The sequence below is a fragment of the Gavia stellata genome, chromosome 24 (assembly GCF_030936135.1).
Source record: "Gavia stellata isolate bGavSte3 chromosome 24, bGavSte3.hap2, whole genome shotgun sequence".
Taxonomy (NCBI): Eukaryota; Metazoa; Chordata; class Aves; order Gaviiformes; family Gaviidae; genus Gavia; species Gavia stellata.
This window is the reverse complement of record NC_082617.1, coordinates 6,407,009-6,434,937: the sequence shown is the minus strand read 5'-3', so window position 1 is coordinate 6,434,937 and position 27,929 is coordinate 6,407,009. Positions and strand designations below refer to the sequence as shown.

General features: G+C 47.0%; 1 protein-coding gene across 6 annotated transcripts; it reads left to right on the top strand.

Annotated features, from left to right (window-relative positions):
- The first annotated feature begins 46 nt into the window (after nucleotides 1–46).
- Nucleotides 47–27,236, top strand: SLC25A25 (solute carrier family 25 member 25). Of its 6 annotated transcripts, none has more exons than XM_059828739.1 (11): nucleotides 1,619–2,208; nucleotides 20,085–20,211; nucleotides 20,300–20,387; nucleotides 20,849–20,884; nucleotides 21,184–21,295; nucleotides 22,034–22,192; nucleotides 22,957–23,109; nucleotides 23,229–23,336; nucleotides 23,584–23,751; nucleotides 24,174–24,324; nucleotides 24,765–27,236. In XM_059828739.1, exons 1-11 carry the CDS (start codon nucleotides 2,053–2,055, stop codon nucleotides 24,947–24,949), a joined length of 1,443 nt encoding a protein of 480 aa, XP_059684722.1. In that variant the 5' UTR covers nucleotides 1,619–2,052; the 3' UTR covers nucleotides 24,950–27,236. The 6 variants fall into 6 exon arrangements, with proteins under 6 accessions (XP_059684719.1, XP_059684722.1, XP_009806054.1 ...); XM_009807752.2 differs by lacking the exon at nucleotides 1,619–2,208 and adding an exon at nucleotides 11,301–11,525; XM_059828737.1 differs by lacking the exon at nucleotides 1,619–2,208 and adding an exon at nucleotides 17,310–17,506.
- Nucleotides 27,237–27,929: the final 693 nt, after the last annotated feature.

The following is a 27,929-nucleotide window of genomic DNA, read 5'->3' as shown; positions in this document are numbered from 1 at the left end:
ATTTGCCGGCATCGGCGCGCGTGAGGAGCGGGCGGGCGGCGGGACGATGCCGGGGGCGCGGCGCTCGCTGACCTCCCCGGTGGTGAGCGGCGTGCTCTGCCCCTGCGGATCCCCGCGGGCCGCTGGCGCCGCGCCCGGCCCGGGGGCGGAGGGCGGCGGCGGCAGCGCGGGCCCCTGCGGGCGGTCTCTGTGCGAGGCCTCCGAGCAGGACCGGCGCCTCCGCGCCCTCTTCCAGAAGCTCGACGTGAACCGCGACGGCGCGCTCTGCATCCACGACCTGGCTGTGGGCCTGGGCCGCCTCGGGCTGCACCGCACCGAGCTGGACCTTCTGGTGAGTGGCGGCGGGGGGCAGGCGGGCGGCGGGGTTTGGCCCGGCGGGGCTGAGCCGGGCTGGGCTCCCGACGCGCGTTCGTGGCGGGTGAGGGAGCGCCTGGCCGCCCTCCTCATCCCGCGCCCTGCCCGTGTCCGCCCCGCAGCGCTAGTCTCTCTCCGGAGCCCGGCTCCGTGCCGCCGAGCTCGCCTGGCTCCGCCGTTCCGGGGAGCGGGACGTGGGCTCTGAAGACCCTTTAACCGTGCCTCGGCCGCGGGAGAAGACCCGCCAGGTCAGTGGTGGCAGTAGGCGCCTGCTTGTTGCATGGCAGCGCTCGCATCCCGTTGCCTTCCCGGTGCGGAGCCGGGCGGACCCCGAGTGCCAACAGGCGCTTCCGTGGGGGGAGACGCCGCTGCTCCGCTCCGCAGAGCGCGCCTGGGCTCTTCCAGGTGCTGCCCTGAAAGCAGCCCTGCTGACTTGAACGCTAAACCCGGAGGAATCGGCTTGCTTACTACCTGTAGACATGTACCGTTTTAACTGGAGACATTTAAGATTGAAAACTTACTGCTTGGACAGGAGGAACCATAAAAGAAAATCCTCTTTCTCCAGGTCCGAGGACCAGGAAGGTTGCGTGCTTACTTAAATTTGTAAAAGAGTTTTTGAAAGGGATAGGTGCAGTCAGGTTGTGCAGTTTTAATTGCATCATTGCGTTTCCTCACACTAGTCTGTTTGGCACCATGTTGCTACTCAGGTTTCCTGCCCAAGATGGCTTATACACACCAAACTCGCTTGTCTATTTTAAAGGGTTTGAAATATCTTAAAATGTAGGAAGGCTGCTGTATTTGTACAGTTTGCACATGGAGTGTATAAAATGTGCAGCGCTGACTTCAGTATTGGGAGCTGTGCCTTTTTGTGGTCACGCAGCTCTGCGTGATGCTGTACGCTGATGATTCTAGGCTTCAAGGTACAAGATGATGTTGCTCTATTTAACTGTAATTAGTGTAATTTACATCTGTATGAATCAGAGTAATGGGTTTGTCCTCAGTGCACAGGTTGTCCCTGCCTAGTCTCCTGTATTTTATATGCAGGACCATAAAACAGCCCGGTATCTTGGGAGGATAGCAGATAAACACACAGGCGCAGTCCGGGATGTGCCATTTCAGAGTGCCTCAATCCTGCAGGAAGGAAGAAGAGTTTAAGGATAACTTCTGAGTCACTGAAAACACATCTAATTCAAGTGACAGTTCTTATTCTCTCCCTGTTCTGGGAGTGGTGCCCCAATTTGTTTGAGTGCTTTAATTGCATGTATCCATCCTTTGCAGAGTTGCTAGTTTCTTTTTAACTTTGAATTTCCAACATCTTAACTTCTAACATTTCTTTTTGCTTGGTCCTTGCTGCTGTAAAGTATGAGAATTCTTTGGCAGTGTGAGGATCTTGTGAGTGGTTTAGTTGTGCTGTTTCTAAAAATAACGTTAGTGCCATGGTGATTTTCTACAGTGTGCATTTTGATAATGAAATCTGATTAAACCATATAAATCACCTGTGCATGGCCTGTGAAATGCTGACCTGCTGTCGCCCGTGGGTGCCGAATCCTTTGCATCTGGCAAAAGCCTCTCATCCACGAGAACGTTCTGTGCTTACGCCTGCATGCCTGTCTCGGTTTGCATTACCTTTTCTTCCTGTGCATGTTATTCAATACAGCCGGACATTCTCCAGGCTCGGAGGATGCACCGTAAAACAAAATGAGTTTTTACTTCCCAGCAGATAGTTTCTTTGCTTGCCACACTGCAGGAGCGTCTGAGAGGAGCCGTTCTGCAGGGACTGCAACTGCTCTGTCGGAGGAAAGCACTGTCTGGATGCTGCTTAACAACCCTGTCTTTCTGCTGAAGCCCTTGTCTGTCAGTATTGTTCCTCAGCCCTTTGCTTCCTCTGCCTTCTCTTCCGCCGCTCAGGAAGCGGCTGGTTAGATGAATAGAGTTTGTAAAGCATTGTTGGTATTGCAAAGCATCCCCTTCAGCACTGTAAAAAGCATCCGTTAAGAACGAGGATGCAGAGTTCAAAACTCTGAAGTTCCAGTTAAACATGTGGGAAGAGTCCTCCGCGAGCTGGCTAGAAAACTTCTGCATTGTGTAATTTTTAGGAAATAAACTTCCTGTTTCCCAGGCAGTTCTATTAATAAGTCATTCTTTTTTCTGCCCCATCCTTAGCTAATAATGGCACCTTGACGCTTGCGATAACTAATGTGAAGTCACACTCAAGATAAGTGCTTAAGCATCAAGATGAAAACCTCTTTGATGTATCGGACGTGTTGTTTGGAGACCGATTTAGGCATAAATCATACGGATTGCTTGTGATTAGTAAATTACTTGGTGACTTTGGTGTGTTTTATTTTTCCTTCCGTGCAACAGTATGTTTGATATGGGAGTTACCTTCTAACGTTTGGGAGACAGATGCAGAAAATATTAGGCTCGTAATGTGAGGTTATCGCCAATCTAAACTGAGTTGCTAATCTCTTTGCGTCAGTAGACTGAAAGTCCTTGTGGTAACAATAATAGTTTTGGTCTGCGACTTGAAAAGAAAATGAGCAATATTTTGGCTCCGTCAATGCTTCAGAGTTCTTACTGAGATAAAACCCTTTGTAGCATTCTTGGAAAATTGCTGCCTTCTGTTTTAGAGGTGGCCTTCTGTGGTGGGGAGAGAAGGGGTTGTACTTAAATGTCCTTTGAGGTGGAATTTGCTTATGTAAACGATGCATTTTTTTAACCCATGCTGTTATCTTTAAACCATTTGACAAATACAGCGTGCCAAATCAGTGAGCCTTCTAAAGAAACGCTTGTTTGCACTGGTTAGCGTGAAGCAATTCACATACTTCACTTTGCTTGAGCAGTAAAGTGATAACCACATGAAGAATTTTTTAGAGACTTTCTTGTTCTACTGTGTAAAGGCATAGTCTTTTACTGCTAAATCACATCTGCCTCTGGGATAGTCAATCTCCTGTTACTACTATTTTCTGACTTCCCTCGTGAAAATATTTATACAGGATCTGGAAATATGCCCTTAATGAAAATATGAAACCGGAACTATGTTTTCTACTTTGTATCTCGAGATGATGTATTCTTGAAAGGATGTGTAATGGTAGTATTTGTGTATTTGCTAATATAACTGTTTTCCTACTGATCCCAATTAACTGCAGGGCTGGAGTGCTATTCTAAAACCTCATCTCTGCTGCTGAAGTTCCAGACAGTTTGAACTGGTGGAATTCATCCCAGATGCCTACAGACAGACTGAAGTGGTGAACTTTGTCTGCAGCTACCTCTTCTGTGGTGGTGCTGAGCATCTTCTAGTGGACTAATTCTCTCAGCTTTAAGAAACAGAGCAAACATAACCCTTGTCTCTTTTCAGTTACAACTGTCCGGTTGCCTCTGCTGTAATGATGATGTCCTCCTTGGCCTTGTGATGCTTTCTTCTCCCAGGTTCATATATGTGACTGCCTATTGCTGCCTCGGTATCAGCTTCCCCATATGAAACTACATCAGCTCCTATTCTGCTGAAATCTTCACATTTGCTTTCATCACCTCTTTCTTTGCCTGGTATCTCCTCTGATCTCCAAGTTCTGGCTGTCCAAACTCCCACACAAGTTCTGTTGTTCACTTTTCACGTATGTGTACTGAAGAAGCGTAACTGTGCTGCTGCAGCCGGACTCTGCAGCGTTCTGTTTGCTTCAGGCCTCTCCTCTGAATGCCTTTGCTTTTTAAGTACGTGTCTCGGACTCTTCCAGCTGTCGGAGAACGCTGTATCCATGCTATTCTGACATAGCTGATCAGTCAGCTCTTTCGCAAGTGACTCCATGGATGGATTGAGAAACTCTTTCTATTGTAGCAGTTGCAATCATAAAAAAGTGTAATCTTATTTCTGATCAATACTCTATCTTCTGTCATGATGTCATTTAATTCTTCCTTTCAGACTCTTTATTTCTGTAACTATTTTACTCTCCAAGACTTTTGAATACTCTGTATTATACTATGCGTAATGTACTAAAATTCTCAGCAACTGTGAGGGGCAGAGGAAGCAGGGAATCTTTTTGGTGTGATGCTTTCACCTGTTTTCCATTCTCAATCATCTGGAAAGGAAGACCTGGGTTTTTATGGCTTTACAGAAGTCTGTTTATGGTAAAAAGAGCAAAATTCTAATACTGTTCTGTAATCTAGACTGAATTATCTCTCCAAACCTATATATGTTTAGATACAACATCTTTATGGTTTGTGTGTCTTGAATCCTGCTGGGGCAGTCGTGGAACTTTTAGCCAGGCCTTCGTAATTCATCATGAAGGGTTAAGCAACACAAGGCTGTATCAAACAAATGAAGCAGTGTTACAGTTTGAAATTCCAGTTGATACCCTTCCTTCTGCTGAAACATATTTGCCAACAGCTTCTCAACTACCCATCTAAAGGACAAATGTGGATACCCTGGACCAGTTTAAGACAAGGTGAAACTGCTTTCAATAACATGTTAAATAACTCCACACATTTTTTTATATGTGTATATATATTTATATAATGTGCATTAAAATAGCAAGCAAAAAAGATAGTATTTGCTGGGTCCGTCAGGAGTGGAGGCCTGTTCTTGCTCTTTGTAAATTATGAAATGCGTGGTTTGAAGGCCCTGTTCTCATGCAGTTGGGAAACCTGGTGCAAGAGCAGAACTGTAGGTCAATGATTTAGTAGATAAAGCCTTTAAATCTGTGGTAAGTGGATGAGTTTGTGTGAATTCTGGGTTCTGTTTCCTTCTCTGATTTAGGCATGCTAAAGACGCAAACGTCTTCGTAATCAATCAAATGAGTTCTTGACAGCTGCTGCAAAGACTTTGAGAAGAAATATAGGGATTGGCTTTGGCACAAGGAAACTTCTCAGCGCAGTGTCGGTTATTAATAGACTTGGCCAGCAGCCTCCTAAAGCGAGAGCTTTGCTGGGCTGGAGGGTGTGCTGTGACAATGAATGTCAGGGGAGACTGGCTGGCGCGCTGGCTGCCTGCCTTCGTCACTCTGCCTGGGCCCAGAGGTCTTACGGGGAGGGCAGGAGGAGAGGGATGCTGGAGACCAGGGAATCTCGCACCGTAATGGTGAAAGTCTTTACTCAGACTTGGTCTCTGGTCATCAGACATGCCGTAGTGTGATTAATGTATTAAACTGGCAGTGCATGTCCACTCAGTGTTCAAAGGGGTAGATTGGAAGTGAGATTTTAGATGCAAATACAAACAAGAGAAACTCACTCTTGCATAAGTTTACCTTGCATATAAACAAACAATTGTGGATTAGGCAAGTGTTGCTTTATGTTCATGTATGTACAGGACTATGTATATCATTCTTGAGAGATGCAATCTCGGGACATTCTTCTGGGATCGTTTTTTGTCCTACCTTGCAGCACATTGGAGAAGCCTGGTGGTTCTCAGGTTTATTTAGCTGAGAACTTTGTCCTATTTGCAGAGCGATAATGAATGAAGGATACTGGCTGACCTTTGTGAGAAGGAGATGCAACTTTGACTTGAGCATACCAATTTTAAATGTCGATGTTCTGAGAGCCCCTCTTGCAGAAAGGCGTCCTGCATGTCACTCACATGCCTCGCAGCGTTAAGTTTCCTGCAGGATGGTGCATATTCTAAACTCTGTAGTGAAGTGAATGCCTGCCTGTCGGATCCCCAGAGCCCCAGTGAAACAAAACAACAAAACTGATCCAAAGCAACTGATTGTGTCTGTGTAGAATATGCAGGAGGGTTTTGATCTTTCAGCATGTGCTCTGTGGGGCGTTATTTAGTGACCAGGGCTAGATGCTTTGGTAAGTAGTGGCAAATGTATCCTTATCCTCATCCGCGTTAGGTTATTAGTCAGATTACTGAGAGAAGGGCAGTATACTTTAGTATACTTACTGTTTCTTTTAACCTAGTGATTAATCTGGCTGAATATTGACCAGAACCCTTAAATGGTTGACAAGTGTTAATAAAATGACATCAAAACCATAATAAGGACTTGGTCTCCTGTTTGAGAGCCCTACAAAATGGTGATGCTGCAGTTCCGTGCTCTCTGTTGTATATATTATAACATGATACGGTGTTGGGAGGAGGAGAAGGGGGAGGGATGTTTTTTCTTTGAGACCTACTTGTAGCAAATGGTAAATGAGTCTTTGTTCTTGTTCATGTCCTATCGCTATATTTGTCGCTCTGAATGTGGGACATGAGCGCACTTCAATGATGCCCCAGACCTTGTCTCCGGTGGAGAAGCGTAGCTGTGATAACTAGCGTCAAAGTAGAAAGGCAACGGAGACGTCTTAGTTTTTCCTAAGTTACGTGCAGCGAGCTGCAGGGGAGTTCCTGGCAGTTAAAGTGGCTTACAGCAGAGAATTCTGCTCTAAGAGAAATTGTTGAAATTTTTAGATGATGAGTTGCTTGGAAAGGCAAAGCTGTTTGGTATGTGAATCTACATCGTTTAGCTTGAGGAGAACAGGGGCTGTGTGAGACCAAGCCTGGGCCTGGGCTGCCACAGGACCATCGTTTCTCACTGGCTATTTTCCTGGTTAACTTGCTAGAGCAGCGAGAAGCTGACTTTCTAATTTCTGCGTACTAAGGATGCCCTTTCTCTTGGTCAATCCCCGGTTCTTCATGTGATATGCTATGACCTCGGTGGAACTTGCTGTTCTGGGCAATGGCTGCATATTCCCCCCTCCCTGGCCAGCTCTCTCTGTATTTGGCACTGGCCCCCGGTTGCCTTAATATATCAAAGAGAATAGCTAATCACTTGTGCCAGGGTTCTGTAACGAGGTAACCTGGGTTTCTTTGTAGTGTTCAGTGAACTATGCTGTGTCACCTTAATATATTAATGTAGCTGAATGTTTAAGCAGCAGTGGCCAAGACGTTTAGATTTTATGGCGTGGTGCAAGAAGCACCGTGCAGGGTTAACTTTGGCTTTCTAAAAAGTGGGAAGTATGTTTTGTCTTTCAGAAATTACATTTGAAGAGATAAGAGGTAACGGAAAGAGTCGCGGTGGCCCGTCCCAGCTGGGGCGGGCTGGGTGCTATCTCTGGGTGGCACGCGTGTAGGCAGAGCTCCTCGGGGTGCTTCCAGGAGAGCTCCCAAAGGAGATGAATCATGGCTGATTCCTGCGGGGTCACCCAAGGAACCGGAGACGGCAACTGCAGTGGCAGCTCTTCCTGCGCTGGAGGAGGAGAAGGGTCATTGCTCTGAGCATAGCTCCCTTCCCTCTGCCCCCCTTTCTTTTCACCCTCCCTCCCACATTTTTTACGCGTTAGCTAGTTGTCTGGTGACGAGGCGCAGATTCTTTTTGGAAAACACTGCGCGTTGACTCAAAAGTCTTCTAGAAGCCATCTTAAGGCAAATGGTCTGAGTCTAAATTTCTGCCTGGTACTACCAGGCTGGAAAGGGGAAGTGCCTCTTCTCAAACTGAGCAGGTACTAAGATGTGGCTGAAGAGGCTACAAGATACCTTGGGTTTGGGGCTTAAAACAGAACCTCCCTCTGACAGCTTGCAGTACTGAGGAAAATACTGTTTTAATTAAGCAAAATACGTCACACCCTTGCTCTTTCCTTTCTCCTTTGTCTCCCTTTGGTTAGATTACGCAACTTTATTGTCGGCTTCTCTTCTGGCTATCTAATGACTATCCATTTTGGTGGTGTAGGACTCTGAGGCCAGCTGCCACAGGCGCCTTCTGTCCCCAGTGACTGGGGTGCTGGCCGAGAGCCGGCTTTCAGATCAGTCCTGGTGCTTTTCTGCCTTCACATTCCTGGGCTTGGTTCATAGAAACAGCTGGAATTGGAGGGCTGTCTCCTAATGTAGCCTAGGTTGGGAAAGCTGTTGCCGTGCAGTTTATGTGTTTGTTCATGATTTCTAGAAAAAGTGAATTTTTGTTCCTCATCTGTTTCTTTGTGTAAGCGTTCAGGCTGGACTCATAGTATTTATTGCATCTTTTCTTATGTGTGAATGATTGGCTTCGTGGTGGTGTTGGTAGGGTAATACTTCCCTACAAATTTCCCGTAGGAGAGCAGTTGTCTTGCCTCTAGCTATAATCATCTTGCTGTTACTAGGTTTATTATTCTGACCTAATAAAATTCCCCACTTGGTAAAAGAAATGCTTTTTTTTCTAAATATGATTAGAAAAATCTGCCTGTTCTCAAGGAGCTGTGTGGATTAGTGCGGTGGCAGAATTCCTCTGAGGTTTCCTTTAGTGAGGACAAAGGCCAAGGAAGCATTGCTGAGTTTCTGCTTTAATTGCACCCCAGGCATGTGATTTCTTGCACAAATTATTAGTTTACTATGCAATCTCTGCATGAACAAAGGAAGATGGGGTCCCTGCCATGCACACAACACTAAAGCTAATACTATGCAGAGAAACTGTAAGAAATAGTGTCAGGTAATGTCAGCTGGTTTAATGGGTCCTTGTGAATAGCAGCCCAGCATTAAGTGACCGCTGAGGACAAATCCAAAGTCCCACTCGGGTGCTTTGCCTTCCGTTATCGTGGCCTGTAGCTCTGTGAGTGGCAGAGCCAGTCCGCCTGCTGCTGCTGCAGGCAGCTCTAATGCCCTTTCCACAGGCAGTCGGGCTTTTTTGGACCCCGTCCGTGAGTAGCCTCAACTGGTTAGCCCAGCAGAAAGCTCTGTAATGTCTCACTGGGTCACTGAGGCTGTCGGAGGAGCACGGGAGCAAGGTAAGTGCAGAGCTGATGCGGGTGTGTGAGATGACTTCTTAGTGGCAGTAAGCTTCAGATCAGTTCACTGCTTCATGTAAAATGACAGCCTTAGGCTAATAGAAGCTGATTTTGAAGAACTGGGCACAGTTCAGAAAATCCGCTTTGTTCCTCCTCTGGTTTGAGAGCATTAGAAACTTTTAAGTGCCATCTTGAAGGATCTGAATCACTGCGTTTCAGAAAGTAGTTTAACTTTTGTGCTTGTAGTTGTGGTGACTGGCAGCAGCTCAAGGTAACCGAGGCATGACAAAAATTCCTCACCTCTTCTGCCTGTGCCTGAGTATACCCCAGCTAGAACTGGCCTGTGCCATTCCTCAGAGAGGGACAGGGCTTTCCCTGCACCCTCACCAGTGTTACTGCCCCTGAATTTTGTATTTTTTCTGTTTTGTGTGTGTGTCACATTTTAAGGTAAAAAAACTGTTGTTGTGTACTGTATGTAGACCTTATGATTAAACAGCATTTTTTTCTTCTTCAAGTAATTCTGAAGAGTAGTTGCAGAAGAATTCTTTATTGTGATGTCTTCTATGTGCTTGTCTCTCACTTTTTCCATTTCTTAGGTTGGTTAAAGGAATTCAACGTTAACAAGTTCCCAAAAGTGTGATGGTTTGTGTTCCTCCTCTAACATTTATTTGCAAACTGGCTACTGAAAGCTTGCAGTCCTTCCAGGTTTTGGATTGTATTTTCGTATCTAATATCTGTAAAACAAAAGTTTCCTACAGCCTGTCACTCTCAAAAGTTAAAAGCTGAAAACGCAGGTCTTCTGCTCGTCGTGGGCCTTGCTGTGCCGCTGTGGGTAGGGAGCCTCAGGTGATGGAAGCTGTGGTCTGTACTTACTGTGTTCAAAAACCCAAACTGTTCTCTTAGGGAAAAGTCGTAATACTTTGGAAAGTAAGGCATGCAGTGCCCTCTGTCTGCAGATGCAAAAGGCAGGCAAGAGTCTAGGACTACAAAGTAAGTTGTTGCTACTTTAAAACAGAAAATGAGCCCTTACTGTCTCCAGCCGGCTGTTGTGCCTGCCAGAGGTGGGCTGCTCGCTTCCACCGCCGCGGGTTGACTTTTCTGGTGGTGCCCTGGTCGGGAGGCCGATAGCCCCAGCCTTAGGAGCGATTGCTGCTGTGGACATTCAGGGAATGTCATGTGTTCTGGGCTTCTATATTGATATATACTTGTAGTCCTGCTCTGGCTAATCCTACCCTTGACTGTACAGTTAAAGGCTCCTTCAGCAGAACTCGGCCTGTTTGACTAATTGGCAATAGTTTAACCACAGCGTATTAGATCTTGCATAGATGAATAGCCATAAATGCTGTGCAAGCGTGTCGCTGTGTTGTGCTGAAAGCCAAATGGCAGAAGCACAATGCAGCACCAAAGAGCTATTGTGATGACGGATGAGACTATAATAGACCAGGGAGAGCGGGTGCAGTTAGAGGTTAATTCAGCCATGGCTGGGAAAAGCCGGCTTCTCTCTGGAGAACCATCTGCTCCTCTAACAAAGAGCTGCTGCCGAGCCCCAGAAGCGGGTGCGTACACGCCTGGGATAACCCTGCGCTGGTGAATTGCCTCGGGCCCGTGGTTTCTGCGCTCCGGACGCTGCCCTGCTGCCCTCCCTGCCCATACCTGCCCGACGGAGCTGGCAGGCGCGCTCCGCTGCGGGGTGCCTCCTGCGTGGAGGGCGCGCTCCCGCCCGGCTGCGCGCGCTGCCTTGCTCCGGAGCACCGCAGTGTTGGGAGCGAGGATTGGCTGGGCACTGCTGCAGTGGGGACGCAGCCTGGGTGTTCAGCCTCGCTGCTCGCCTGATGTGCCGTTAGGATGAGCCGAGAGGTGTGGGTTAATTGGCAGCTCTGAGAAGCTTCTCTCGGAGAGGTTCATTTTTAGCTTTCCTCTTAAGTGCAGCGTCTTGGCTTCTCTGTCCAAGCAGTCTCCAAAGCTCAGCGTCTCGGCTTCTCCGTGCCAGGGGTCTTGCGCTTTGTCTGTTGCCATCAGATTTCAGAGGCTCTGGTACAATGAGCTGCTTGTCAGGCCAGGCACGACTGCAGTAGCAGCAATTTCAAAAGGCAGGAAGCGTCCGCAGGAGCGGTCTGTAAAGAATCTGAGCCCGTGGAGTCGCTGGGTTGAACCTCCCGCTGGCTGCCGTGCCGATTCTCGTCTTGGGGGTGCTTGGTAGTGCAGTCACATCATCCTTGGCAGCGGGCAGCTCCTGAGCGCGCAGGGTTTCCCTGCCTGGGACGCTCGCTGGAGCAGCAATGCTGCAGACCCTTTGGCATTTTCTGTCTAGCTTCCTTCCCAGGGCCATATGCCAAGGTCCTGCAGATGAAAAAGAGGATGAGGCCAGAAACACCACCCCACTTCCAGGCCCCGGGGAGAAAGGGCCAAAGATGTTGGGGAAGCCACAGGACAGAGGGACTGATCCCACTGAAAGGAGACCAACTATCCTACTGGTGGTTGGACCCGCAGAGCATTTTCCAAAGGTAACGGGATGTCCAGGGGCCTGAGGAGGGGTTGGCGCACATGGCAGCGGAGTGTGTGGTCTGCTGGGAGCAGGGGTGTTGCAGGTGGAGTGCGTGAGTAGCTGGGGGTGTACGCGTGTTTGGGGAGGGGGGAGAGAAGCAGGAAAAGGGAGCAGGGTCGCGGGTGCTTGCTAGAAGGGAAATGTGGGGGGACCAGGGGAATGACTGGTGATCTAACCTTTCAGACACGATGTTCAAAGGGGGAGAAAAATGCTCTTTAGGGGGCAAGGGGGAATACGGGGGTCTCGAAGGTTCCTGGGCAACTTGTAAGAAACATGACTGAGAGGGCAGGGAATGATAATGCAGGTTAGTGGCGAGTCCCACCCCTGCACTGGAGACCGGCAAAGGATGAAGTAGATCCTAAAATTTTCCGGAGTCAGTCTCTGGTAATTTGGCAAGCCCCTGGAAAAGCTAGCTTGTCTTGAGCAAATGAGTAACTGGCTGTATTATTTGAATGGCACAGCCCGGAAGAGAGGAAAGCCTGTCCCTGGGGAGCGGGTGGCATAAGGGAGAGACTAAAATCTGCGTGAGGATGGGAACTTCCCGGGGGAGGGGATGGGAGAGCAGGGAGGTGGTGGGTGCGCACAATTGGCGGAGAATTAATGGTGAGGCTTTGTCTGGGGGGAGGCGAACAAAAGCTGCTTAGTTTAGTGCCTGGGCTCCTAGCACAGTGCTGGCTGATGGCAATTCTGGTTTATTTTTGATGGAGAGGGAATGCTGTCTGTCTCTCCTGAGGATGGTGCAGTCAGCTCTGACTACATGTGCTTTAAGACCAAGGGAGTGACCTGGGATTAGGGGAGAAGGAGTCTGGTATAACCCCTGCGAGTGGTGGGAGCTTGGGATAATACTGAAGGGCTGCAGCAGGGGTAGGGGTGCGTGACTTGCAGGATCCAGCTTATTTGACAGGGAATCGGGCATGGTTGTTGCTGTAAGCTTTCTCTCTAAAATGGGGGACAAACAGGTTCAGGTTGTAGAGGGCATGAATATCTGTTCCGCTGCCGTTTTGGATGGAAACAGGCAGGGTGGCATTTTGCATTTTGGGGAGCAGAAGCCACTCCCTGCTTGAATCAGACTGAAGAAATCTGCAGGGACTTTTGCCTTCGTCCTTATTGTTAGCACTGTGCATCCTCTTGAAAGAGAGGAGCGTGCGCATTTTGAGAAGAGGAGGACTTTTGTGCACAGAGGTTGAAGAAGGACAGAGGCTCAGAACTGAAGGAGGTTGTGATGAAAACCTTCAAAGCGTAGGGCTGAAAATCTCTGGCGTCTTCCAGGGGAACAATGGTCCCTCAGTCAGGGAGAGTCCATCTGTTCACACCTGCAAATGAAGCTTTCTCTGAAAGCTGATACCAATCTCCTCTTTCCTGTGTGACCCTGGGAAGTTTTGCTGCATAGGAACCCTAAAATTGGCTAATGGAGATATACCTAAAGGATAGGGACGTGGTAAAATGGAGTTACTGCAGCTTAGGAAGTAACTGTCCATCTGCTAGGAGGTTGTGACTGTATAATTTTAGCCTGCCCTGATTGTAAAGTAAAACGCAACGTAAAGCTCTTCTGTTGAGGATTATGCAGATATGTTTTACCTTGCAATTCAGGCCGGCTAATACTGCACCCAGCCATTGTGGCTCAGCTGATGGACAGTAACTTGTTAAAGCTGCAGTGACTTGTTTGTGCTTGATCAGAATCTGTGTTCTAATTACCTGTCTGAAGGAGAAGTGTTGCAAAAAGTCTCATACAGCCTTAGGGAAAGATTATAAACCACTGTGAACAAACAGTATTACTTGGTGTTTAAAGAAAATGTGGGGGACACACAGCTTTTGTTCTCTGACACTGAATGTCTGTGACCTTGGGAGAAATCTCTTGACTTGGTATGCCACTTTGTTTTGTAAAAACACCTGTAACTACATATCTGCTAAAAACACACAAAATATCACGCCCAATACTTGGGTTCCTGTAAGGAATTTGCATGTATTGATAAATGTGACCTGAGGTGTTTCCCAGCCCTGGCTCTTCAATATTCACGTTGTAGCTGGCGTCTTTCTGCTCGGATCCTTGCTTGAAGGTAATGATTTCAACATGAGGCTATTTCTGCAAATGTGAGAGAAAATACTGATTGCAAATGTGATGCGTTGGCCTCTGGGTGTGCGTACACGCGAGAGGGGTATGATCTGCCCCTGATGTCACCATTTGGACTTTTAACTTTGGATCTGTGTGTTGTCAGTGGAACAGATCACCATTCCTCGTTACCTTTATGTCAAATACCATGTAGTGTTGTCTGCCTTCCCTGGTCTCTATCCTTCCCCTTTCACAGCCTTGGCTGGCTGCAGCTCTTTACTCTGCTGGGGTCTCTTAAATGATTAACTCCCTGCCTTCATATGCTTTACACTCTTTGTTTGTGCTTTGTGAGGACTTTCTGTACTGTACAATTAATTACAAGCTAGTTTCCAGAAATTAAAAAACACCAAGTCAGCAGAACCTAGTGAAAACTTCGAGCAATAGCGGTTCTCTCTGTGGCCCACGGTGTACTCACCCAGAAAGCTGTTTTGCCTGTGAAGGAGGATGTTAGTTATGTGCCTGTGACGCTCGCTGGCACTTGATATTTTTAGAGACTTTTTTTTAGCAAAGTAAATTCAAAATTAAACAGCATACTTTCCTGCTCCTTGTATGGCTGCATCTTCCCATCCTTTGGGAGGTACTTTGTGGAGCTGATGTAGTAAACCGGTGATGAAGCAGATGCCTAGAAGAGTACAAATGACTCGGAAAGGTTAGCGTTGGAATGGCAGGGTGTTGAAACTGGTAACTCGTGCAGCATTTAAATAAGAACCAAATCCTATAAATAAAATGGACAATGAGTTTGCAGCTTCCGTGACGGCAAGAAAAGCGAGCCTTCTGTAGAAGGAAGATGGACCTGTCTAGTTCTCCCTTTAGCAGAGGAGGACCTTAGCTACCTAATCGACCAAAAACGTGCAGGTCCAGCTCTGGCTTCATTGGCAGAATTGGTGGATGGAAGAAATATCAGGGAGGAGTGACTTGAAAGGACTGACTTTATTTGGTGCTCTGTGCCCTGTCCTTGGTTTGATCAGGAATAGACGGTGCTAATGAGGGATGTACTGTCCGTAGCACATGTCTGAAGCCCTGGGGTGGGTGCGCTGCTGCCTGCAGTGGTGCAGCCACACGCACGCTGCAGCGGCTGGGGGAGCGGGACCGGCTGCGTGTGCTGAGACTTGGGCGGTGACCCCCTGCTAGTTGTGTTACAGCAGCACTGATCCTGCAGCTCTGGAGAGCTGTCGTGCTTTTGAGTACTTCTAGGTTTACCAGGATTCTTTTAGGTGAAATCTAAATGCTTGTTAATGCCTGTTTAAGTTCCCTTTGTCATTATAACCAGAATTGCTGATACACACTTCATTTGTAATGTCTCTCCTTCTCAGCTCGCTGTCCTGTAATTAATACCCTGCTTAAAATCAGCTTTCTTAACCTCATTACCTTTTTCCTTTCCTCTGAGGTAGGTTGTAGCACTTTTTTTTCCCCTAAAATGTGGGGATTTTGCCTTTTGTCTCTAGCTGCCAGCTCCAGACAGAGTTTATGAGGAAAATCTGCATCATGTTGGCATAGCAACTGAGCTGCCAAGCAGCTATAATAGTGATGCTTGGCAACTTGTGGGAAGAACTACGGAGGATCTTAAGGCCTGGTGGGGCAAAGCTGAGTTACATTTGTTCACTTACTACCTGGAGCTGGGCAGGGGGGAGCTGCTCGCCTTGGTCAGGCTGCTGAAGGCGTTTGCTTTTGGCCGGTGGCGTGTAGCATTAGGGTGCTGCTTGAAGTGAGGCTCAGCTTGGTGGGAAGGCTGGGGTGTGCTGTTGGCGTGCATGTAGTGAGCTGCTGCAGCTGATCTTTAAGAGGATCTGGAGGCCCTGAGAAGATCCTGTTTTCGTGCAGAGAGACGTCAGCAGGGAGTAGGTTAAGCCTGGTTAGGTAACGCGGCAGTAGTGCCGTGGTAGGTGAGGTGACAGGGGGAGGGCATGGTTGTAGGTCAGCCGTTGTAGGAAACTGTTGTAGGTCACGATTCTCAAGGGTACTGAATTGCTGCGAGTCGTGATCTATTAAGCTTTTTTAAAAAAAAGAAAAAAAAATCTTTGAAATAAAGCCCCAGATTAAATTTTCCCAATGCCTGTGATTGACATGCAGCTCCACATACAGCTCATTACAGACCTTGGCTTTTCTTTAAATCTAAAGAGCAAAATACCACAGTAAAGATGTAAAGGCCCCTTGTGCATTAGGATCTGAGGAGGGGAGTGCTTATTGGACTTTGCGCTGGCCAGGCAGTCTGTTTAAACAGAGCAAGCACAAGAAAATGTTGCTGTGTCCGCAGCGGTGGGGAAAGCTGTCGGCTGGGCTGGCTTAAACCAGGGCAGCAAACATGCCGTGTTACTTCAAGTGCAGGCAGGATTCTAGCGTTTTGGTTATTGGCTATGGGTTTTTGCATCTTCCTTGTGTGAGAGCTTCTCTTTGAATATCAAGACTATATTTTAAAATCCATGTTAGCAGTCGGTAATTCTGTACTGAGCAGTATTGTTACCTGCTGCGCTTCTTTGGTACTCTTGCTGTAGTGCTAGGTGTTATCCTATACATCAAACTCCACTAAATGCTCAGAAGCCTGTAATTATATCAGCATTAAATGATGCATGTGCCACACTCCCTCTTCAGCCTGGCTTGCTCCTGATGAAAGCTGAGGAACTCGCTTACAAAGCGGTTAAATTGTAAATGGTAGAAACTGGAAAATGTTGTTCTGCCCGGGCCACTTCTCATTATAGCACATATCCGACTGCAATGTTTAATTGTTGTTGGGAGAGGAGGAAAAACTAGTAAGCTGTTGTAACTGCTGTGTGGATGCTTAGCTAGGAGGCTCTGAAGCAGCTGGGTCTGTTTTGAAGCCTGCCCTTGATTTTGGTGGTTTTCTGGGTATTTGGCACTGGCAAACCTTCTCCACAGGCTTTATTGCTGCCTATACTGGTAACTCCTGAGTGCTTCAGAGGAGAGAGGTCTTGGTATGCAGGGGTTGCCTGCTGCTAGCTGCCACAAGTGTTTTTTGGGAGGATTTCCAACCAAAGCCAATCAACTCTGGCATGGCAAAGTAACCTTATAAAAGTGGAATTTCAAGGCTTTTGCTTCATCTGGATATCCCAAACATGTATGAAAGCACTAAGTGGCTGGCATCCTGCTCTTAGTGTGTTTTAGAGGAAGAATTTTGGGAAGAGGAAGACAGTGAGAGCCCTCCTGTGTTGTTATGAGCAAGACTGGTCCCTACTGTGCTGCATGTGTAAATCCCTGGAGGGGTGAGCACAGGATCGGAAAGGACCGATCGGATGTAAGCGGAAAGGACCGATCGGATGTAAGGAACAGCAAGTGAGCATCTTGGATTTTGGCCAAAGCCTCTTGGGTTAAATGAGACGCCCAGTAAGAGTTAACTTGCGGTGAGCGTGATGTAAGGTCTTAATGGGAGCCTGGTGTTGAGCAATGGGAGGCAGCTCACATGCCTCCTCTGGATCTGGGATCTGGTGTCTCACTGGCAGCTGGGTGGGACTGTACAGCCGGCTTCCCTTTTAAGTAGAAGGGCAGGGCTCGAACAGCCAATCCCACCAGAGCCGGGTTTGCTCATAGGCGTGTGTCATGAGACTTGCTGGCATTTCCTTTCCACTACGCACTGAAATTAGCTCAGGGGAATCATTCAGTTTTACTTCCCTTCCCGGCTGGTCTGAGCAGGGCAGCTGAGTGTCCGGCTCAGAAAAATGCTCTGCCTCTGTCTGTACGTGCCAGTGTTTGGGGAGTCGCAGACGGAGTTTGAATACTTTGAGTCGAAGGGGCTGCCGGCTGAACTCAAATCGATCTTCCGACTCAGTCTCTTCATTCCTTCCCAGGAGTTCTCCACCTACCGCCAGTGGAAGCAGGTATGGCCCCGAGGGAGGAACGGGAGGGAGCGAGCTACAGAAGGGTGGTCTCCAGCACCCTGAGCATGGCTGATCGGAGGGGGAGAAGTTCATGACAGTTGTAATAGCTGGGTACAGCATGGCCATGTTTCTCTTGCCCCTTGGCAGGGATTGCTGAAGCAGCATGGAATGGACTTTTTTCTTTTTGATTCTTTTGGTTTGAATTGGATGAAATCTTGGTGCCTCTAGGACTGTTTAAACCAGTTGATTTGATGCAAGTTAAATAGAAAAAGGGGGTTTTCTAAACTATAGATTCTTCTGCTTTAACTGGTCTGCTCAAATACAACGTTTCACATCCTCTTCCTTTTCCTTCTTCTTACACCCTTCCGCTGCCCCCCTTCTGACCAGAGGTGTGTAATCTAATGTCGGCTTAAGCTGATGCAGGTCTCACCCCGGTGAAGGTGAGCAGGTTAGTGCTGAGCCGGAGAGCTGCTCAGCAGCGGTGGGTGGGCTGAACTGGGGGAGGTTGTGCAACAGCGTTTCCCTTCGCTGCAGGAGGGAGATGCGCTAAATCCGCGGAGCCCTCCGTCCGACTCTGTATCACAGCCCTTGCTTTCAGCTTGCTGCTACTGGTGTGATTTTCATCACCAGGCTGTCAAGAGCCCAGACAGCTGACTATTGAACAGCAAAGCTGGGTAGGCTTTTTATACCTTTGTGCAGACACACTAACAGGGGATGTAGCAGGCTTTAAGACGTGTGGGGTCCCAAAAGCATGCTGCAGGGGCTGCGTGTTATGCAGGTGACCATAGAAACGTCTGCAACAAGCATAGTTGTTAATGAGCACTTCTGTCTATGGAGATTTCATATTTGCTGTTAAAGGCGAAGAGCTGCAGGCAGATACTTGTTCGTATCTCTGGAGAAGATGCTGGGAGGTTGGCTTTCTCACCCTTCACACGTGTGTTGCAGGTTACTGTTTGACAGGCTTGCAGCATTTTTGCTTTGTGATCGTCGAGGAAGAAGGCTAGCAAAGCAAGGCAGCTTTTATTACCTGCGGTCTCTGATCACTTATTGCGCATCTCTGTGGTTGTTAGGGGCGTGCTGAGAGAACGGGAGCAGTTGCACAGTCACCTCTCTCTTACAGTGCTTCCAAATTATTAGTGCCTGTCAACTGGTTGGGGGTTGCCAGGCAGAGGGAAGCCCTGATTCAGCTGTTCAAGGCCAATCTGCTGACATGCGAGGGGTCTATCTTTAGCCTACGAGTTGAATGTGGGGTCATATCTGAACTTTACAATAGTCATATGATAAATTGCAGGTTAAGAATAGTGGGCAAACCTCAAAGGTCAGGGCAGCTGGGACAGCACTTTCTTATTTAAGGTTTGTAAAATGATTAGGAATAATCCTCATAGCATTAGGGCTAAAGTGACATCACTTGGTGGGGCAAGAGAGAATTTTAATAGTGAAGTATTTAGTATTGTAGTAATTTAAAATGGCATTGAAACAAAGACTTAAGGCTTATGAAGGGGACTGGTGCTCATAGGCTGAGGAAATATCACAATGAGTTTAGGTTTGCCTGTTACCTTTGAAGCCTAAATATTGAACAAAATACTGGTGAACAGAGGGTTAGCCTAGTGTTTGATCTCAGCTCAGAGCTTCCTTAACCCACCTGCTGTTCACATAAATGTTACAAGAATTAAAACAAAAATGTAGGTGGTGTAGTAGGCTGAATCACACATCATTTAGTGTTGCTCCCTGATTCATCCTGAAAAAGACTTACAGGCTGTCAAAGGCAAGTGACTGAACAAGAAGGGGAATAGGAACTCCCTGAGCCACATTCTTGCAGTCCGGAGATCACCTCTCCTGTCAACAAGTAGCCATGTGCCCTTAGATAGGACAGTCCATCTGCTATTGCCCCATGCTGGAGTGAGTTAATTAGTCATTTACCTTGTCCTAGATGTCTGGCACAGAGTCTGATCTTGATTTTAGCTTTGTCCTACTAAGAACCTTTTCTTGTTCTATATGCATCCCATGGAAACATGTATAATTAAAGCACATAGCTCCAGGGTGCCTAAACCAGTTCATAGGGGTTTTTATCTTTGGCTGTGTCCACTAGAGCTGGACAGGCTTTTTCTGGTTGGAGTTAGTTATTGCCAGAGGGAGCTTACTTCTCTAAGGATCGTAGCAGCATGAAATTCCTTCTCCTGTTCAAGGCTTTTTATTACCTGAAGTTTTGACATTCACTTTTTATGCAAATCTGTTGCCTCATACTTAGTTCAAGAACCTCCACAAGGGCTTTGTAAGGTGTTAATCAAGATACAGGACTGAGATTAGACACATGATACTAGCAGAATATCCCTGATAAAAAGCATGAGGCATTTCATCTGCGTAACTAATTTTGGGATACAGTTGCATGGAATCATGTGACTTTTCTACACTACTGCTTTGCTCAGATTTCTTTGAGGAATTGCCATAATTCTGTTGGCTACTTTCTGGAGGAAAAGTCAAAGTCGTGTAGGAAATGATCTTTAAATATGGTAGAAGAGGAGGCAGATCTGCCTGAATGAACAAAGGAACTGACAGTTTTTGATTGTTTTCTGAACAGAAAATTGTGAAGGCTGGAGACAAGGACCTGGATGGACAGCTGGATTTTGAGGAATTTGTTCACTATCTCCAAGATCATGAAAAGAAGCTGAGACTGGTCTTCAAGAGTTTGGATAAGAAGAACGATGGTAAACACCTTTCTCATGCTCATGAATAGACTACTGCATGCGTTAGCTTGTAATACCTATACTTGAGCTCACTGGCTTATCTTTGCAGGCCGTATTGATGCCCAGGAGATTGTACAGTCTCTTCGGGACCTGGGAGTCAAGATCTCTGAACAGCAGGCTGAGAAAATACTGAAGAGGTGAGGATTCAGCTGGTTTTTCTGGTTTACTGTTGAGGGGGTTAGAAAGAAGTGTAGGGACATGGAACCCATCTCCTCTTTCTACCCTGTACACACTTTCCAAAGACTTCAGCTCCTCCCTTTTTGCCTATTACTCCTCATTTTGATCCCCCCCCCCCCCCCCCCCCCCCGTGAATTAACACTTACAAGGTTGTAATGCATTATGGAAAGTTATTGTCAGAATCTCTTATCTTCCTGACTTGTTGTGGGGAAGTGCTTGCACCTGAGCTGATTTGCATCCCTGTCTGATTGTCCTGCTGCCCTGAACTTGCTGCTTTGGAGAGGGACTGTGCCGTTGTTCTTCGGAAATGCTGAGTGCTTTATGCATGTGGCACTAACGTGTTAACTACCACTTATTTGTGCTGTTTTTTCCTCTTTCTTTCCTCTGCTACCTTCCCTCTGTCTGTTTGCCTGTGTGTCAGAATAAGGACGGGACACTTCTGGGGTCCTGTCACCTAGTAAGTATTATTTTCCCTTCAGTGTCAGTTATGTCCTTAAGTTTGGTAGGACGGGGTGCAGCTACTCCTGTGGGTCAGTTAAAGGGGAGAGAGAGGGGAGGAAAAAGGGAGCCCACTTCTACCTCTGCAGTGTTTGGTGAATAGAAGATTTCCTAGCTTTGTCTTGTGTCTCTTTAGAAATCTTTTAGTAGTTGCTTTGCAAAGCTTTTTTGGTGTAGGCCTGAATAATCAAAGGGAAGGGGGGGAGGAATTTGTCACCCAGTGGGAGTCTGTACTCATCTAATGATAAATCTTTTTAGCATGGATAAAAATGGGACAATGACAATTGACTGGAACGAGTGGCGAGACTATCACCTGCTGCACCCAGTGGAGAACATTCCTGAAATCATCCTGTACTGGAAGCACTCCACGGTAAGAAATGGTTCCTCTGCAACAGGTCTTGGTCTTTCCCCAGCTTCTCAGTCGGAGTCCTGACCCCCAGGAGCTGCTATCGGCAGTCTCTATCTTTCTCTTCATGGTTCAATAGCTGCCTTGTAGCCCTAGAAGCCCAATCGCTTCCTGTCCTGTCCTGTTATCTTGCCACTATCACTGGCACGGCTTCTGAAACCAGTGGCACAGGTGATAACAACTGCATGTTCTGCAAGAAGATGAGGGTGTTCACTTGGCTGGCACCTCTGAGAGCCCATACCGGTGGCCAGCCCCTGCTGGTTCCAGACCTGTTCAGACTAGAAACTGATTTGACAGGCAGCCGTCCTTCCTGGAGATATTTTAGTGCGTGTAAATAGCATGTAACAAGATTAAACTGGCTGCGAGCTTGGAAGGTTCCAGAGAGGTCCAGCTTTTTTGCCATTCAGCTGCCCACAGTTGGTCATTTTGTTCCTTACTACGATCCACAATATTTTAATGCAGACAAATGTTCAGCAGTTGCCAGCTTCTTGGACAGAAATCTCTAAATGTGAAGGTTCCCCCTGTGATGTGCTATAGCAGTGGCTGTTGCTGTGGCCAGACAGCAGTTAATGGCTATAGATAAGCTGCTGACTTGGAATAAGCATATCCAGTACTGCAACACTTCGCGCTGATAAAGAGCAATAACACTTTGGCAAGACCACTAGCTAATGAAACATTTCTCAACACCTTATACTTTTGCAGATCTTTGATGTAGGAGAAAATTTGACCGTCCCTGATGAGTTCACAGTGGAAGAGAGGCAGACAGGGATGTGGTGGAGACATCTGGTTGCAGGTGGGGGTGCAGGTGCTGTGTCCAGAACCTGTACAGCTCCCTTGGACCGCTTGAAAGTGCTCATGCAGGTATGATGGAGCAGTTCTGGTTTGTTTGAATACCCAGGCAGATTCCTTTATTATTCTTGGATATCTAGGAGATGATAACATTCATTGACATAGTACAGCACTCTCACCAGGATTAATCTCATTGCTCTTATATTGCTATTTTGGAAAGCTTTTTGGATTATTCGAGTGATCAAAGTCATGTTAAAAAGTTATTCTTCATCGACTAGGAAAAAATAGAATCTTTTGGGAGGTAGACATCCGAAAGCTGTCAATAGTTAGAGAGCTTTGTGGTTTAGAGCACTGGAAAACTTGGGTTTTGATGAAACAGGTTCAAGCCTTGTGTTCCTGTGAGAGACCCTGAGGCTGTGAGAGTTGAAGTGGTTGTGGTGGTCAGTGGGCAAAGCTTGTACTCAGTATCAGTATTACCAGTGTTAGAAAGGAGTTATAAAAACTTCATTTTAGCCTGCTTTGTGGCTGTACCTGCTCTTGAGCCAGCAGCATGGTTTATCCTGGGTAGCTGATCCTACATTAGGTATGGGAGTTGCCTATTTAACCTTTCCTCCCATTCCAGAGGGAGATATTGATTAGATTCATTAGTTAACACTAGAGTTGGCAAAAAAGAAAATAAGCTTGCTTTCCTATTGTAGAAGTTATCTGGAAGGGATTAAAGCCTTGGCAAATCTCTGAGTAAATAAAAAAGCGCCCTTTTGTCCCTGGATTACGGAAAAACGTAGCACTGTCGTAATCAGGACTGGAACTAATCCAAGCTCGCTCTCTCCCCCCAGGTTCATGCCTCCCGCAGTAACAACATGTGCATCGTTGGAGGTTTTACTCAAATGATCCGAGAGGGTGGACCAAGGTCACTGTGGCGAGGGAATGGCATCAATGTGTTGAAGATTGCGCCGGAATCTGCCATTAAGTTCATGGCCTATGAGCAGGTGAGTAAAAGGACACAGAGAAGTCTGGCTACAGAAGGGTTTGCCGGGGGACAAGCTGAAAAAAAAACAGCTGAGATAAGTCAGTGACCCTCAATGTCTGTCTGTTTTGGCTTCTACAGATCAAGCGGTTCATTGGTACTGACCAAGAAATGCTGAGGATTCATGAGCGGCTGTTAGCTGGTTCTCTGGCTGGGGCCATTGCGCAGAGCAGCATCTACCCGATGGAGGTGAGGCAGGTGGCTGATAGTCCAGCCCATGAGGGGTCATGGCAAGGTGCTGAGATGGGAAAATGTGGGTAGAACACCAACGCTATTATAGCTCTAATTAATGAGTTCTTGGAGATGATACCAAGTACTACTGCTCGCATGACACTTGCTGTAGTCCTGACCATGTTCTTAAGAATGGCATTGTCTATACATTTTTCTCCTATTGGTTCTCCTGTAAGCCTTTCTGGTATTTATTCATGTCTTCTAGGTTCTGAAAACACGGATGGCTCTAAGAAAGACAGGACAATATTCAGGCATGTTGGATTGTGCCAAAAACATCCTTTCGAAGGAAGGAATGGCTGCCTTCTACAAAGGCTACATCCCCAACATGCTGGGAATCATTCCGTATGCTGGTATTGACCTGGCAGTCTATGAGGTATGAAGCCTTTAATCTGTTGTAGGGCTGTGCTGTTTGTGTAGCTTTATCACTGTCAGACCTGTCAGTTACTACAGGAGTTTAGGTAATTTATCAAAGCTTTCCTGATCAGCCTTGTGGGGCACAAATGGATTTTTAGCCAAAATGGCCTAAAAGGTAATACAATACAATGATTCTCCTTTCCTAGTCAACATCATGTATGCTTCCTTGTTTCTTTTTTTAATGAGAAAATTGCAGCAGAAAATTAAAGAAGGGATTTTCCCCAGGCACTGCAGTAGCAGTAGCTCAAAAAGATGTGAGAAGCCTGGTGCTTCTGGCTGAATTTGCACATAGGTTTCTGGGCCTTTACGCTAGATCTTTTATGTAATGTGATAGTCTTTTGATTGTCTCTTCACTGCTAACATCTGGCTTGTTCCTTCCAGACATTAAAAAATGCCTGGTTGCAACGCTATGCTGTCAACAGCGCTGACCCTGGAGTCTTTGTTCTGCTGGCTTGTGGCACCATCTCCAGTACCTGTGGACAGCTTGCCAGTTACCCACTGGCTCTTGTGAGGACACGCATGCAGGCCCAAGGTGAGAACTTCTGGGAACTGTGGGAGCTCCTGTCATGGTCTCTGAGCAGGGTAAAGGTCCTCTGGTGTAAACATTGCAACAACAGCCTTAACTGGCCTGTGCAGCTGAGCAGTAGGCTATTTGCCATGCTGCAAGAGGACAGTGGACTTTGTGCTGCCCTTAGCATCTGGGGCGAAGGACCTCCAGGACAGAGGTTCTGTTTTGCTTGGATCTGGAGTTCTGGGCTAAGAGCGTCTGCAGAGCGGTTTGGGAAAATGGCTGCGATGTGCAGCACGGCTATGGCTTGCTGAGAACTTAGATGCCGTGCCCCGTGAAGCACCTTTGCTCTGTGAACATGCACAGGAAGCACATGAATCAGAACTGCCCTTTGAGACAGGTGTTACCTTAAAGTGTTTTCACCATGTAGGCTGCATTATTTATTGTGGCTTTCCCTATTGCAGCTTCAGTGGAGGGTGCTCCCGAAGTGACGATGAGGGGACTGTTTAAACACATTCTGAAGACAGAGGGAGCATTTGGTCTTTACCGGGGTCTGGCGCCGAACTTTATGAAGGTGATCCCAGCTGTAAGCATCAGCTACGTGGTTTATGAAAACTTGAAGATGACCTTGGGCGTGCAGTCACGGTGACCAGGAGATGCCGGGGACTTTGAACTCTGAAATCTTGGGGTGCAATCCCAAGACGTATAGCCATCTCTCATTCTGTGAATGTGTTGACACTAAGCTGACTAAGCAAAGCTGTGAAATCTCAGATCGGAGTCAGTAAGGGGGAGGGGAGGATCTGGTGTCCTTTGCCATCTTGCTACTCAGAGCTCCACATAAACCATCACGTGGTCCTTTTTGTTGGGCCTTTTGGGAGACCAGGAGGCGAACTCCTGGGAGAATCTTAAGGCACAAGTTGCTGAGGTCAGTTCCCAGCAGTATGGCAGAGTAGCAAAGGTTTGGGTAACAGGTCTGCTTTCAGCGTATTGCATGTACAGAGCTGTTTGCCTGCAGATGAGCACCTTCTGACTTGCTGAAAGAGCTTCTTTTTCCATTCAGAGAGCTTCTTTTTCCATTCAGTTGTTTATCTTCCTACCTGTTGTTTAAATTTGTACAAACCTCGTGTAGGAGCTGCTGCCACACCAGGCTTGTTATTATGTTTACATATATTCCTTTGGGTAGGAGACATTCATGTTCTGCTTCCAAGACTTGACATGAAACGTAACTTTGACCTATACTGGTTTTGAGGGCTGGTGGGCAGTGGTTTATCCAGTCAGGCTGAAGGTTACTTAGGCCAGCCTGATGAAGAATTAGGATTATTTATTTTTTATAGGTTTAAGTGTGTCTCATAAATCCACTAACAAGATGCACTTACTAACAGAAGCAGCAGACTAGAGCCTGCATGCCTGTATCCTTTGCATGCCGGGATTGGCTTGTCTTATACTCAGCAGGGGCTTGGAAAGGGGAAGGCAGGAGAGCCCTGGATGGACTGGCACCTTGATGCATGGCTTTAGTGAACAAAAGACAATATTTCACAGCTCCTGTGCAGTTGTGCTCCCAGCACGACACGAGAGCCCCTGTGCAGCGTTGCATGGACCTCTGAATTCCATTCTGCCTGGTGCCAAGGATAGCTGGTGAACCTTTTCCAAACCCCGTGCCTACGCTGCTATCTATCTCTTTAGACCTCTGTAGATTGACGTTCAGGTTTGCATTAGCAGGATGGAGTCCCCAAGCTGGGATTATGTCTGCTGTGGGAAGGGGTGTTAGGGAGAGGGGCTGGTTGTCACTGGGAGAGGTGAGCTTTCAGTCCTGAAGACACGCTTGCTTTTCTTTCAAAGGGTGCTTTTCGTAAGGCTAAGGGAAAGAGATGGCTTTACAATTTCTCTGACTGCATTATGGGCTACTTTAGTTGATAGGATCTGGCTTCTGAGGCCTGGGAGATCCTCATCCAACTCTTCATTTTCAGCAAAATGGACCAGCGTTGCATTCCACTGTTTTACTGCTTAAAGCATATTTATTTTGTATTTATTTGAACAGAGTTATGTCAGACTATTTTTATAGACTTGTTTAAATATTGTTACTGTGCTTGTAATTTCTCCTGTTTTAAAAAGTTCTCTATTTGTTCTCTTACATCACACAGCTGAGTCATAGGGAGGCACGCTAAAGTCTCTTGCTTACCTTCCCTTTGGGGCTTGAGCTGTCTTTCCCACGTCTGGGGTTGTTGCTGGAGGACCTCAGCCCAGAGAAATTCTGTAGCAAGAAGCCATAGGAGAGAAGGGAGCTGGTGAGGAAGCAGTACCTTGGGAGGAGGGGAGAGGGTGCACTGTGAGGCTTGCCTTACTTCGGAATTGCCTCTGTGCATGGCTGAAAGGCTTTCAGGTGGATGGCTGAAGTTGGGAAGTAGAAGGTCTGTGTATGTTGGATGTCACGTTGGCTAATTGAGAGCGATCTTGGGGAGTTTTTAGGTAAGGGGGGAGGGGAGAAATCTCAGGGACTAAAGGAAATACAAGTTTCCAGAGAGACGGAAGGAAACTTGCACTCGGACACAAGCTGCTGCAGTTGTGCTTTGAGGCTGAGCCAGCAGACCCTGCTGCTGCGCCAGTGCTCTTCACATGCAAACAGGCACTGTGGAGAAGTGTGTGAGAAATCGGAAAAGGATTTGCTAGCACTCAGCAGCTGCTTTTTTGCTGACAGGTTTTGGTGGTTCATGGAGAGTCTTCCAGGTGAGGCTCTGCCTTGACTACCCAGAACTGTCAGTAGTTAGCCGTGTGGGAATCTAACCAATGTGGATTAGTGATATGATTTTTTTCCACCCCCGGCCCTTCTTGAGACCTGTCATAAATTCTGCAGTGGCTCCTTCCTACCAGTGTGGCCTAATGGGAATATGAATATCAGAATGCAAAAATCAATGCAAAATGACAACCATCTTTGTAGCTGTAACCACAAATTGTTATAATGCAAATCTAACTTGGATTCTTCATGTAGGGAACAGTCTGCTAATAAAGGTCTGTCAAAGAGATACCACGGGTCTGCATCTCTTTCTCGATATGGTTTATTGGTGCTGTTTGTGGCCAGACTCTTCCTGGGATGATCCTCACCAAGGATACTGACACTGGGAAGGACTTTACAGGATTCTTAAAGGCAAAACCAGCAAACTCGAGATCGAGGCTAGTGATGGTAGTGATGAGTTAGGGATGTTCAGATACTGTTAACCTGTCTCTGAGTGCTGCTGGACTTTGATCATCTGTGCTGTATCCATAGCTCTGTCCAGAGAAGCTCGTTTCCCAGAAAAGCTGGAAACTGCAGTCCAGTTATGCCCTCGAAGGAACCTGGCTTATAGGGTTTTCAAAAGAAAGGCTTTGTACAATTGTTTCTTCAACAAAAAAAACCAACAGGAACTATCCTTGAAGGTCATTCATGAACCATAGCTGGTAGGCAAGTGGCTTCCGATTTGGTTAATAAAACTTGCCGCGGGGGCCAGGCTGGGTTTGTTGGTTCCTTACGTCTTTGACTGTAATTCAAGGCTTTTCTTCAGCTATAAATCTACTCATAAAGTCTGGGTCCTTGTAATCTGAGCCACTGCTTTCCAGCGGTGTCAGCTTCAGTCAGCTGAGACCCTTATCGACGC